A 14161-nucleotide genomic window follows, 5' to 3' on the forward strand; every position below is an offset into this window, starting at 1 on the left:
CTTGTGTACAGCATCTCAAATGGGATTGGAAGGTCCGCCCTGGCCTCATCACTCACCACCGCAGTCCACCGCTCATGATTACAGTGGCATTTGTCTGAAGAGGAGAATGTTGCTTCCATGATATGGCGGATGGCTTAGCCTCCTGCTCACGAGAAAACCTGCCATCAGATTAACACCACTGTAATTGTGAGCTGCGGACTGCATGGGTGAGTGGTGGGGCGGGTCTTCTGGCCCTGTTTGAGATGCTGTACACAAGTACATCGCTACTTTGAACAATATCTAAATAGGGCTTATGTCTCACTGATTCTCTTAACTGGGGTCAGTAAGCCTTCCAAGGCATATCAATGGATGACCTGGGTTTTTTTTTTTGTTTTTTTTGAACGTCCACTCTGGTATACACCTAATATTACCCCTGCAACTTGGGCAAAGAGGCACCTTTTTAAAGTGGTGACTCTCATATTAGCAGCAGGCGATCAGCTTTCTATCAGCGCAGCACAGTGTCCCTCCCAGTGGCTGTTACTGGTGTTCTCCTTGCATTTATGTGGGGATTGCAAGCTTCTTTTGGACAGGGAAGCCATCTTTTCATTCTTTTTGCCATGTCAGCTGCTCTGAGAACCTTTTTGTTGGAAAGTGTTAAATAAATATACTATATTATAACAACAAATTTGCTTGCATCATTTGGAGCAATTTCTTCTGAACACAATCTAACTGAAGTCATCCTCATACTTTGCTGAAGTATACTGTAACCTGAATTGCAAGGTACAATCCAAGTGAAAGAGAAGGGATTGTTGGTCAGATGATCATATCCTTGCAACAGAGACCAGACTTAGATCATCCTGTCATTCTGTCAAACGTTGTGGTTCTCAGATTCCTTAAATTATATCATTGAGATCAAATATGCCTCGTATGTTCAAGACATTACAGTGCACATTATTTTGACATTAATAATTTTAGACTCAGCTTGCCATCAGTATTTGATAGCGCTCTAATTTTTCAGTATCCTTGAATGCCTAATGCACAACAAAGTACTGTACATCAGTTCTGAGCAGAGCAGCGATTTCACTTGCCAGCTCGTAGAAGTAATGCTTTTGTTAACGACCTTGTCCTACTGCTCAGCACTGATTTCAGCTTGCTATTCACTATAACCTCCAAAAAGAGGCTCAAGGATGTCTGCACCTTACAGCTATTCCTCACGTTGTCCTTGTATATTTGATTCTTCTTTCCTGTGTGCAGAACTTCAAACAGGTCTTTGCTTAATATCTCTGGCCAACATTCAGAAGACGAGTTCTGTGTGGAAGTGTTTCCACTAATGGAGGGGAGTGTGAATTATTGGGAATCTTCACTTTCCTCTGCAGCTGCCTTGCCGCCGCCCCCCCCAATACAACCATGAAAGCTAGGGGGCCCTCAGGGAAATTTTCCAGGAGGCACAGAGGAAGAATGCTGAAAACTGGCTCTCCCCTCTGTATGTAAGCAGAAGCACACTCAGAGCACAACCAGTGTCTGTCTCACACTGAACTTTCTAGTTTCAATTTTTAAGACAATCCCTTTAAAAATACGTATATGCTCCACTGTTTACTATTATCTGAATATCTGAATGTATGTACACATTTGAAATTGAATATATCCCCAATGCATAGAGATGAAATAGGAATGGGTTAGATGCAAATGGTGCCTTGGCCCACAGTGCAATGATTATACCCAATCTTGCTGCTTCATCAATACAACTGTTCCTTAAATAGCAGCCCATGCCTGACATCTTGGTGAAGAGATATTTCATGGACTAGCTATTAAATAAAGTTAATCCACTAGATAAGAACTGGCCAGAATAATTTTCTCTTAACAAACCCAAATTAGTTACTCCTTTAGGTACCTGCAATTCAGCTACTTCCAGAGGGGTAGCCATGGTTGTTTCTGTGACAACATAACATTTTTGTGTACTGTTATGAATAGGTATATACTGCTTTTCAAAGAAGTGCTCAAAACTGTTTATATAGAATAAAATAAATATGGTTCCCTGTCCCCAGAGGGCTCACCATCTAAAAAGTAACATAAAGTAGGCACCAGCAACAGCCAATGGGAAAACATTGTACTGGGTTGTAAAGGAAAATTAATCTTCCCCTAATAAATATAAAACATGCACTCCTTTAAAAAGTGCCTCTTTGCTCAGTTAGCAGGGACTTGTAGTACCTCAGAACTAATACAAGTACTCTTATTTATTTATATTGTACATTTCTATACTATCCCATACAAAAAAGGTCCCTGGGCAGTGTACAGTCTCTGCAATTTAACTAGTTTCCCCAATATCCTCCCAAATACTGAAGTCAGGCTTACTGGTGTATAATTCCCCAAGCCCTCTTTCTTTTCTTTTTTTAAGCAACACGTGTGTATATTTTAATAATACTTTGATATGCCAGATCAAGTATCAAAGCAATATGCTACCGGCCCAATACCACAAAATAATTTTCCATAAGAAATAACAACTCTATATGCTCACCCTCTGTAAGTGCTTCATCCAAAAACAATTTCAGTCTCCTGCTTCTGAGTCCAAACACTTTCCCTGTTTCATGAAGAAGCCCTTGATATGTGAGTCCATTCTGACCAACAGGGTTTTCCATAAGAAGGGTTCCAATCACTCCATTCAGACACTCTGCGGGAAACAAGTTATGAACCTTAACAGTGTAAAGGGAAGGCCTCATTCACCTTTGCTCCTGCAAACACAGGACCCCCCTGCACTTTCCAAGGCCTCCCACATATTAGGCATTAACTGCCTGGTAGAGGTATATTTTGTTTTTGTTTTTTTCCTATTTAGACCATATTAGGATGAGATTTCCATGTGTCTGGCACAGAACAATTACACATACCTACAGAATGTGTAAGAGATCAAAATTTTGACTAGCCTGCTAAAAACATAAGCAGTTCTATCATATGCCATGAAATCGCCAAGTACTGTACATGCTTTTTTCCTTACACTGTGGAAACAGCTGATGTGAAATTCAAAATGCCTCCCCTTCTGGACATTCTTAAGATGCATTTTCCTCAAGCATCCACAGGCCCATCCCCTCTTTGCTCCTGAATGTATGATGAAAAGCCTAGGCTTCTAAGTGCTGAACTACTGCTTTTTGATCCTTACTCTCCGCAATACCACTTCTCATCCAACACTACCTCCTGTTAAAAAAATACACAACAGTGAAACTGCTGCATGCCAGCAATGCATGGCATGCATCACTGGCGGGGAGAAGAGGGAAGGGGGAAGAGGGGGAAGGATGTCTGCTTAGTGGACATCTGGATGGATGTCTTAGTGGATGTCTGCTTAGATGGCAGATCATACATAAAACATAGCACCTGGAACCATGAAACACTTCCCCAGGTTTCAAACAAGGATAGAAATATCCAGCAAATTATTTCAGTAATTTGATTAATGTATTCAATTGGTATCCAGCATGAAGTACCTTGTGGTTTTGCATTCACTAACTGCAAATTGATATACTGACAGAGCAAGCCATCAGGGCCGTTCGAAGCTGGAGCTGATCCTGAAGTAACATGAAGTGTGTTTCCACTGAGACTTAGCAAGTCAGTTTGGCTTTTCAATTCTGAAAAAAAAAAGATGAGGCAAGTCAAGCTGTTACAGGCAAACATGCAGCCTCTTCCCAGTGGTCTAGCTACAACAAACCATTGCCTATATTAGACATGTTTTCCTTTTTTTAGATGTCGTTCTTGGGTAATATCATCTTGCTGGAAATGTATGCCATGAGGACTTGCATTGTAGTATCTCACAATATTAATTTGCTGTGCAAGTCAGCTTTTCTAGTTTAACGCACATGGTAGACAACAGGAAGATTTTTTAAAAGCCCTCTCTGTTGGCTTTCTTGAACTGAATTGCCATCAGGCCCTGGCCCTCCTAGAGTGCAATCTCCAGGTTCATTCTTATATTACCAGGTAGCAAGATTGTGCAGCTTTCCCATGGTTTCCTCCCATCTACTCTTGTCCCTTACTGTGGACAAGCAGTACAGTAGAACCATGATATCCGCAGACTCTGCACCTGCAGATTCACATATCTGTGGTCGGATAATTAACACTTGACCTTGGTATACACGGGGGGGGGGGGGGAGAGACTAGAAAATAAGGGGTTATAATTCCACATATCCGCATGTCGGGGATGGCCAGGAATTACCTCAGAGGTCATTTCCGACTGCTACTTTGTGTAGCCTCAAAATGGCTCTGATAAAAAAAAGTTTTTCTAAAAACCATGATTTTCGGCCTATTTTCTGCCATTTAGGGGCACAATTCAAATCAAGGGGACCAGCCAAGCATGGGAGGCAGCTTCCCTGCACATTTCCCCTGAATTTGGCCGATTTGGGATGATTTCTCCAATGACCGAGAATCTAACCCCCTCCCCCATCCCATAGCCCCAATGACTCAATATTCGCAGTTTCCATATCTGCGGTTAGAGCACGGAATGGAACCTCCACAAATATCAAGGTCCTCCTGTATCAGTATGGGAAGTAAGCAAGTCATCTACTCAGACCGCATGGTTTCTTACATCTAGATATTAACCAGACTGACACTGTATGAAGCCACAAGGAAAGCTGCAGCCCATGCTGCCCCAGAGACTTAATAATGGGCCGTCAGTGAACTGAGTCACTCTGAGGAAAGCAGGGGGGGGGAGGGGGAACAAACACAGTCAAGATTCCTACTCTTTTCAGATGGGGGTCGGGGGGGGGGGGGGGAGAGATGCTTTATTGCTTCATTATATTCATGGAAGGTAGGATTCAATGGAGATTAAGCTTTAAACACTGGAAAGCTGACCAGGGGAAAATGGAATTTAGAACAGAATGGGAGACTGAATTTCTAGAAGGCAGCCTATAAACTGAAACAAGTGAAACAAACAACAAACTATTGACACCAACTATTTAGGGTAGTGAAATCCCAAACAGATTGTGAGGAACTCAGAAAGGATCTCTCCAAACTTGGTGGCAGGCAGGCAAAAAAAGAAGGGGTGGGTGGAGAAATCATAAGCGGCAAACTAGGAGTGCAGATGCTCTGTGCCGGATCAGCTCGTATATGTAGGTTTCTCTTCCATGATTGGAACAGTAAAAGGTAAAGTGTGCCGTCAAGTCGGTTCCGACTCCTGGTGTCCAGAGAGCCCTGTGGTTTTCTTTGGTAGAATGCAGGAGGGAATTCAGGAAGCTTCCATTGCCTCCTCCCGTGCAGTATGAGATGAATAGTAGCATAAAGCAAAGCTAGACAGCCAACATTCCATACCAGTAGGTATTTGCATAGCATATTAGATCTTTGTCACACTAACCAAATACAACTAGGCAAGCCCTAGCTTGGAATAAGATTTGTTTGCCCTCAGTGGTGGTGTCACAAATCCTCACATAGCTAACTAGATTGGGCTGTCAATGTTACTAGCAAAAAGTCCATTCTGAAGAAAATTGGTGCTGAAGCTGCACCAATTGGAGCTGTGGAAGGGCTCACAACGGGACACTGCCGAATCCACTACTTCAATACTAGGTATGAGGGCCAGAGTAAGTGAGGGTGTGTAGCAACTCTCTGTGAAACAAACATGCACAAAATACAGCCTCATCCCCCAGATGGGAGCAATGGGTTCCCCCCACCCCCCATTCACACACTTTGGCTATTAAGCTACTAATGTTTCCCACCCCTAAGGCTCCAAGGACCATAACAAAAGCTACCAAACATGCTCATTCATGCACACAGGGAAATTGCAAGTAAGCATTATAAAACGTTACAGAACTCCTATGATACTTCAACAACTATTAATCAAGAACAAATTTTAATGTATATGCAACACTTTGTAAAAGGGTAAGCAGCTCTTTTGGTATGAACACAATGGCTGACATTATTATTATAATAGTATTATTACATTTATATCCTGCTCTTCCTCCAAGGAGCCCAGAGCGGTGTACTATATACTCGAGTTTCTCCTCACAACAACCCTGTGAAGTAGGCTAGGCTGAGAGAGAAGTGACTGGCCCAGAGTCACCCAGCTAGTATCATAGCTGAATGGGGATTTGAACTCGGGTCTCCCCGGTCCTAGTCCAGCACTCTAACCACTACACCACACTGGCTCTTGCTAACAAACACTGGTGCTAACATGCTAACAAAACACTGGTGCTGTTGAAAAGTTTTAACAATTTCAGTTCCTCTGCTGGCTCAGTGGAGGCAGCAGCAAATTTCACAACTTCCCTTTCCCCAAGAAGTGCTCTGTGACAACCAAAAATATGTTCCTGTGAGTTGCAAAACCCTCAAGAAATAGTCTCAGGTGACAGACTATTCAGGCCACTTCTGAGGGAAGGTGGGTTTGCTGAAATTCCTTCCACAAGCTGGCATCAGTATAGTGTTAGTCTAGAACTCTTCCAAGAAGAGGAGCTCTTATTCCTGGACTTAGGGGCCAAAGTCCAGGGCCTCCACATCCCCTGGAGGGCCCCTAATCCTCTTTAGTCTTTTGGGGTGATGCTGTCACCTGGCAGAGCACGATGATGCTTCATTTGCAGGGGAGGGGGGCCTCCAAAGGCCTTTAGGTTCAGGCTCCAAGATTGCCTAGGTGCACTTTTGCTTCCAAGGCACCGGTGCTCCACTGGTACTTCTCCTATTGCACTGATGCTGTGTCAGTCATGAAGTCAGCAACTCGAAATGTTTGCCATTATATGCTCACACTTCTCAGGAAACATATTTCTAAGGTTTAAAGCTGTATGCTAGCAACAGGGGACTCCTAAAACATCCTTAGAACTATATGCAGTCTATATTTATTTATTTATATATTCGATTTCTATACCACCCTTCCAAAAATGACGCAGGGCAGTTTACATTAAAACAAAACAATTAAAATCAATCAACAGTTAAAAACAGAAATTATAAAACACCATGCAGAAATTATAAAACATGCAAAACAGTTTAAAACCCCTGGAAAACAAGATTTCAACAAATTAAGAACATTTACAACAATTTAAAAATCCTGGAATGCTAGGCCAAACAATAATATGTTCAGATTACGGATTTTTGCAGGGAGTGCATTCCACAGCCCAGGAGCAGCTACAGAGAAGGCCCACCTCTGAGTCGCCACCAGACGCACCGATGATGGCTGGAGATGGACCTCTTCAAATGACCTTAATGTGCGGTGAGGATCATGCAGAAGAAGGCGCTCTCTAAGGTAACCTGGACGTAAGCAGTTCAGGGCTTTAAAGGTAATAACCAGCACTTTGTATTTTGCCCAGAAACATCAGCAACCAGTGTAACTGTTTCAGGGCAGGCATAATATGGTCTCTCCGGGTTGCCCCAGAGACCAATCTGGATGCCGCATTTTGAACAAACTGAAGTTTCTGAACTAAATACAAAGGCAGCCCACGTAAAGCCATTGCAAAAGTCAAGCTAGGAGGTTATCAGCTGATGCACCACTGTTTTGAGGTCATCCTCTTCATGAAATGGATGCAGCTGTTGAATCAGCCGGAGCCGACAGAAAGCACTCCTGGCCATAGCATCCACCTGAGATACCAGGGTGAGGCCTGGGTCCAGGAGTACTCCCAAGCTCCACACCTGTTCCTTCCGGAGGAGTGTAACCCTCATCTAGCACAGGAAGATCTAATTCTTCCCTCAGATTCTGAACCCCTACAATGAGCACTTCCGTTTTGCTTGGATTCAGCTTCAATTACGTTATCCCTCATCCAGTCCATTACTGCCTGTAGGCAGGCATTTAGGGAATGAACACCATTTCCTGATGACGCAGATGAAAATGAGATGTAGATCTGGGTGTCATCAGCATACTGATAACACCCAGCACCAAATCTCCTGATGACCTCACCCAGCAGTTTCATGTAGATATTAAAAAGCATTGGTGACAGAATGGAGCTCTGAGGAAATCAATATAACAGCTCCCGTTTTGAGGAGCAGCTGTCACCAAACTCCACCATCTGAAATCTACCCGAGAAACAGGAGCGGAACCACTGCAAGGCAGTGCCCCCTATCCCCAACTCCCCCAGGCGATCCAGAAGGATATCATGGTAGATGGTATCGAATGCCGCTGAGAGATCCAGAAGAACCAGCAGAGTCACATTCCTTGGAAAATATCATCCAATGTCATCCAATAGGTGGACCAAGGCCGTCTTAACCTCCTAGCCAACTCTAAAGCCAGTTTGAAATGGATCTAGGTAATCAGTTTCCTCCAAAACAGCCACCACCCTCTCAATCACCTTGTCCAACCAAGGGAGATTGGAAATTGATCTATAATTATCCATCACTAAGGGGTCCAAGGAAGGTTTCTTAAGAAGCGGTCTAACCACTGCCTCCTTCAAACAAGGAGGCACCCTCCCCCCCTTTAGCGATGCATTTATGATATTAACTAGGCCACCTCCAACAATCTCCCTGCTAGACAGAAGCAGCCAAATCGAGCAAGGATCCAGAGAACAAGTGTTAGGCTGCTCCGCCCCAATCAGTTTATCCACATCCTCAGGAGTCACAAATTGAAACTGCTCCAACCTAATATTGCAAGAGGGATCACTGGACACCTCCTTCATAGACCCTGCACAAATAGTGGAGCCCAAGTCAGCCCGAATACAGGAGATTTTGTCCGCAAAGAACCCATTAAAAGCGTCACAGCAGAATGTTTCTGGGAACTGACTTGAAGCAAGGGAGCAGAAATTAAACTTCTCACAACCAAGGATAGCTCAGCTGAACATAAACCCGCAAAAACAATGCGTGCTGACCAAAATCCCGTTTTTGCTGCACGCACTGCTACTGCATAAACCTTCAAATGGGTACAGTGCTGGATCCTGTCAGATTATAGCCAACTTCTCCTCCACTTGTTTTCCAGTCACCTACCCAGCTGCTTCAGCCCTCGCAGCTTCTCATATACCAAGAGGCCATTTTTGAAGTAGGGAGGGAGGGACGCTTAGGAGCAATCATGTCTACTGCCCTGGTGGGAACCTGGTAATAGCCAGGTTCCCACCAGGGCATTGACAAAATCATTGGCTGCACCAACTTCAAAACCTTCCAAGGCCTTTTGGAAACCTACTGGGCACAGCAGCCTTTCTGGGTGGACCATCCTAATTGGTCCATCACCCCTGCAGGGGTGGGTTGTATATGTTCCCCAGTACTGCTTTAAGATTCTAAAGTAAGTTAGATGCTTTGTATAACATGATACAAAAACATTTTATTTATTTACTAATCGATGTATTAGTTTTTGTCATATCAAAAACTGTGTAGTTGCTGGTAAGTTGCACTGCTTCTGCGTAGTACTGAAGGCATAATCTGCCTTGGGGATTCCCCCCCCCCCCGCATCTCTACGTTAAAACCTAAGAGTGTTTTTTGTTTAAAATAAAATTGTTCATAAGATACAAGGCTGGAGATTTTCAAACCTCCATTTGACATAACATTTCAAAATGACAACCATGAAGAAGTGTCCTTAGGACAGCTTTAATTCGCAAAACAGCATACATTTTGATTCTACCAGAATTAGAAATGAAATCACAACTTGTTCATCAGGGTTTGTGCAGCCAAATAAGGAGTCCAGGGGTACTCTCCTGAGCATTCTGTTTGAAACAGATCAAATTTACAAGAGAAGCAGCATACAGCAGGATCTTTTAACACAATTTAGAGATGTTTATAACCAAGTTTCAGCTGTGTATAAACTTCTTGTCACAAAGTCAGTAAAAAACAGAACCAAAACTAGGCATACTTCCAAGGAGATTTTTCCTTTTTTTTAAACTCACCCATTCTGTAAGCCACACTAATAATCATTTTCCCTGAACACACATATTTTTGTGCACATAAATTTATATGCATATCTTTAGTAAGTGTTTCATTTTTGCTCTCAAGAAATACCCACCTGTTTTTCCATTGAAAACAACTAACTTTGAATTTTTAAGCCCAAAAATGCATGAGATGGCATTGATGAGTTTGGTGAAGTCCAATTTATTATCACCCTTGGGATTTTCTAGTAACACCATACCATCTGGGGAGGAAAAAAAGCAGTAATTCTGAAACACAGGGTTTTACTAATAAGTAATGAAAAACTGTTACACCTGTACTCTGAAATCACAGTATGAGCTACTTAAAACCATACACCACCTTTCACCCAGGCAGTAGTCAAATATTATATATTCATCTCAGTTACTTCAAGCTGAGAAGAAAAGCGCCATAAGTTTTATGCGTCATAGCAGTACTACAGATGTTTTAGATCCAAATGATTAAGATGGCACTATAGATGTTTTAGATCCAAATGATTAGATTAATCTAAATGATAAAGATGTTCCTGAAGCTGAAGTCGCTCTCAAATTTAATTTTATCTTTAGATGATGGGCCAAGATCCATGAGCCAAATGAGACTTTAGGCTGACTTAAACAAAAACAAAACCTGCAGCTTCCCCATGCAGCCACTTGAGAAACTGAGGGAGATTTTCAAGGCAGCTTGGAATATAGCATGGTTGTAAACTGTTCAAAGGAAAAATCCCAATGGGCATACTAAAACCCTTGGGTGAGTCTAAGTAGTTTTTTGGATCCTGCCCATAACTTTCAAAATAACTATCAGCTTAGGCATTATGTTTAAAAGGCCTCAGTGAGTCAGACCTATTATTTATGAAGCTGGATTTGGTAAAGAACGTTGGCCGCTACACATCCTGCAGTGAATGGCAAGATCAATGATGTACTTAATGATTGTTTCAGTACTGGTTAAGGAATGCCGTTTCAGTAAATATACAAAATAGTCAACAAATGATTAAGATTTTCCAGATCGTTCTTAATTATAGCAACCCTCTTCCAATTTTAACTGTATTTTTCCAAACCTTGCAGGCAAGCTTTGGATTGAATGCAGACGAAAGTGCCACTTCACTATCATCTAGCACACTTAAATTGGTCACATATAGTACCTCTAATGAACCATGTGGGGGATCACAAAGACTATTTTCTGTAGCCATGGTTATATTGTGAGTGCACCAATGGTAGTTAGCAGTTTTACTAGTTGTAAGGAAAGTTATTGCTACCACAATGAAGTACTGCCTGGCATCTCACATGGAGAATGTCAGAATCTTTTCCAAAGGTCCACCCTGGTTTGCATTTGAATGGGAGACTACATGTGAGCATTGTAACACATTCCCCTTAGGGGATGGGGCCACTTTGGGAAGAGCACCTGCATGCTTGCATGCAGAAGTTTCAAAGTTCCCTCCCTGGCATCTACAGATAGAGCTGAGACACACTGCTGCATGTAACATTGGAGAAACCACTGAGTCTGTGTAGACAATATCAATGATCTGACTAAGTATATGGTAGCTTCCTATACCTATAAAGTAATTTAATTCATTCCAAACTGTTCATGTTAAATATTTGTGTCAGAGATGTAACACAAAGTGCTATAGGGTTCCACCAATAGAAAACAAATCAAAGAACACCCCCCACAAAAAAATTAAAATGCCCAACACAGCTTAATATATGAACTATAATGTGAAGATTTAACAGTACTGAAACACTGCTATGAAAGTACTTATAAACCTGAATAGGCAAAATAGAGATTCATATGAATATGTCCTTCCCAAGTCAAGTAACAAATGAAACTCTTCAAGTAAAGCTTCAAAAAGAGAAATTCTTCATAAAATACCAAGCCACATCCCCACAATGTAATAAAATCCTGTTCCCAAATAAAATAAATACATTTTCCAATTGAAGTATACCATGGAACCAGAAAGTCTTCATGGGAGTACTTGTTTAAAAAGTCAAATATCAAGTCATTGTTCTACCAGTTATCATAAAATTCTTTTCTTCATATGAAATGGAGTATCCTTTTTAAGTGGAGTGCCAGTTAAGCTCACATATGAATCTCTATAAGAACATTTAAAATGGTAGTCATGTTTCAACCATATGTCTTCCTCAGTGGCTATATCCTATGCTGTTTTTATATGTATCTACTCACTGTAGACCCTCTTGGTTTTTTGTTTGTTTGTTTAGGGACTACCGTGAGTAGATGAAGATACATACAGAAACTGCTATAACCATTTATTGTATTTAACATTTGAAATCTACTGCTGTTTATGAACATTTTGCACTGAAGAAAAACAAGAAGTTCTTGTATGAACTAATCTGCCTACTTTCTATTCACTATAATCTTAATTGATAATTACCATCTTCACAAGTTAGCCCACTTGTGTCTCAAATGTTTATGTGTCCACCATCATGAATGGGGGTGGATGACATCTCCACAAATTGCCCCACTGAGGTGTCCCTATGTATCACTAGAAGTGTACCAAAATTTGGCCCTTGTCAGCTGGGCGGTTTACAGGTTAGCCCATTTGCACATCAAACATTTCTGTGTCCACCATCTTGAACTGGGCTGTATGACATCATCACAAACTAAATCATTAAGGTATCCCTTCAGACTACACCGTTAAGGTATCCCTGTACCAAATTTGATTCAAATCGGTCCAGGCACTGCCAAGTTGATAAGGACACACACACAAATCTGGGTGATCTCATGAGTTTACTTTCCTTAAGGAAAGTAGGCTAAAAAATGCAATATAATGCATTCCTACCTTGCTCTTTACCATTAACACAGATGTTGAGATTGACATAAGCACATGCTGGCTCAATGTGATGATGTAAAGCACCTCTGGCAAGAGTAATTTCCAGTTCTGATCCTTTCAGCTAAAAATAAAAACAAAAAACAAATCACATTTTCTCAAATTTTTCTTAAGAAACACAATTATGCACAAATTAAACAATTTCCCTTAAAAGTTATCACAACTTACAATGCTGCCAGGAATTTATAATGACAATAGTTGCATAGTAACAAGGGCTTATATTCTGATTAATGCAGCGCTTGAACTTTAGGGGCTGTGGGGGCTTAATGGGAACCCTCACGCAACTCCCCCTGCACAAGTGCAATTTCACAAAAGCCTTTGGACTCAGGAGCACTGCCTGCACTCTGGAAGGATCCTGCAAGATTGCTGATCCTCAGGAGTCTAAAGCAGGTCTGCTCAACTTTGGCCCTCCTCCAGATGTTGGCCTACAATTCCATCAGTCCTTGACTATTGGCCAATGTGGCTGGGGATTATGGGAGTTGTAGTCCAAAAACAGGTGGGGGCCCTATGTTGAGCAGGCCTGGTCTAAAGGCTCTTGTGCAATTTGCTCATGCAGGGGGACAGAAAAAAAATGCATTGGAGCTCCCATTGTGCCCCCACAGCCCCTAGAAGGTTCCAACCACCTTAGTTTACTTCTGTTCTTTTAACTGTGAATTTCTGGTTGACACAAATATTTAACATAAAAGGTTTAGAATGAATTCCTTTGTCTATGACTACAGAATGCAGTGATTGACATCCTGACTATATCTACTAGAAGACCTATCAACATTTAGTTGTCCTTTATAGTAACTCCTGAGTAATACTATTGCGTAATTTAGTCAGGGTATCAGCTATTGTCTGTGCTAAACAATTAACCTCTGTAGTCCCAGAAAATGACATCGTTCATATTAAGGAAACTATTAAAATCCAATTTGATAAAATCCAAATATCTTACAATTTAATTTTAATTTAATTTTATTTATTTATATTTATATCCCACTCTTGCTCCAAGGAGCCCAGAGCGGTGTACTAAAGCTTCTCCTCACAACAACCCTGTGAGGTAGGTTAGGCTGAGAGAGAAGTGACTGTCCCAGAGTCACCCAGCAAGTATTATGGCTGAATGGGGATTTGAACTTGGGTCTCCCCGGTCCTAGTCCAACACTCTAACCACTGTACCACGCTGGCTCATTTAACAGACTGACTGTCCATGCAACTGAAGCAATTATTTAAATCTGTAAGCAATTAATTTTAAATAGATCAACAGGAGTTAATCTTAATAGGCAGTATTTTGCTGAAGATTAGCAGCTACCCTTTAAAATACAGAATCTAAAATCATTATGATTTGTTGAATATGTAGATACAAATTTTATTTATTACTAGCTGAACCAGGTGTAGACCATCTGCGCCTCTAGTCCCCCCTGCTTTCTCCCCCCTCAAGCCCACCCGCCAGTCCCTGCTTTATCCTGCCCGCCCGCCGCCTTGCCCCCGCTCCCCACACAGCTTTTTTCTTTCTCCCGTCTGCCCACCTGTCATCAACAGTTTTTTCACCTCCCCATTCCAGCCGCCACTTTTCTCTCCCCCCCACCATCCACTGCTGCT

At 41.9% G+C, this 14161-nt stretch overlaps 1 protein-coding gene across 4 annotated transcripts in view; it reads right to left on the reverse strand.

Annotated features, from left to right (window-relative positions):
- The window catches only part of IARS1 (isoleucyl-tRNA synthetase 1), a 155006-nt gene that overhangs the window by 11574 nt on the left and 129271 nt on the right, over positions 1–14161 (reverse strand). For all 4 annotated transcript variants that reach the window (XM_053297888.1, XM_053297887.1, XM_053297889.1 and 1 more), the window contains 4 exons: positions 12536–12647; positions 9845–9970; positions 3450–3590; positions 2495–2647 (listed from right to left, as the gene is read on the reverse strand). In XM_053297888.1, the coding sequence (XP_053153863.1) occupies positions 2495–2647; positions 3450–3590; positions 9845–9970; positions 12536–12647 (532 nt within the window). The remainder of the gene's footprint in view (positions 1–2494; positions 2648–3449; positions 3591–9844; positions 9971–12535; positions 12648–14161) is intronic.

Source organism: Hemicordylus capensis, chromosome 2 (assembly GCF_027244095.1).
Source record: "Hemicordylus capensis ecotype Gifberg chromosome 2, rHemCap1.1.pri, whole genome shotgun sequence".
NCBI lineage: Eukaryota > Metazoa > Chordata > Lepidosauria > Squamata > Cordylidae > Hemicordylus > Hemicordylus capensis.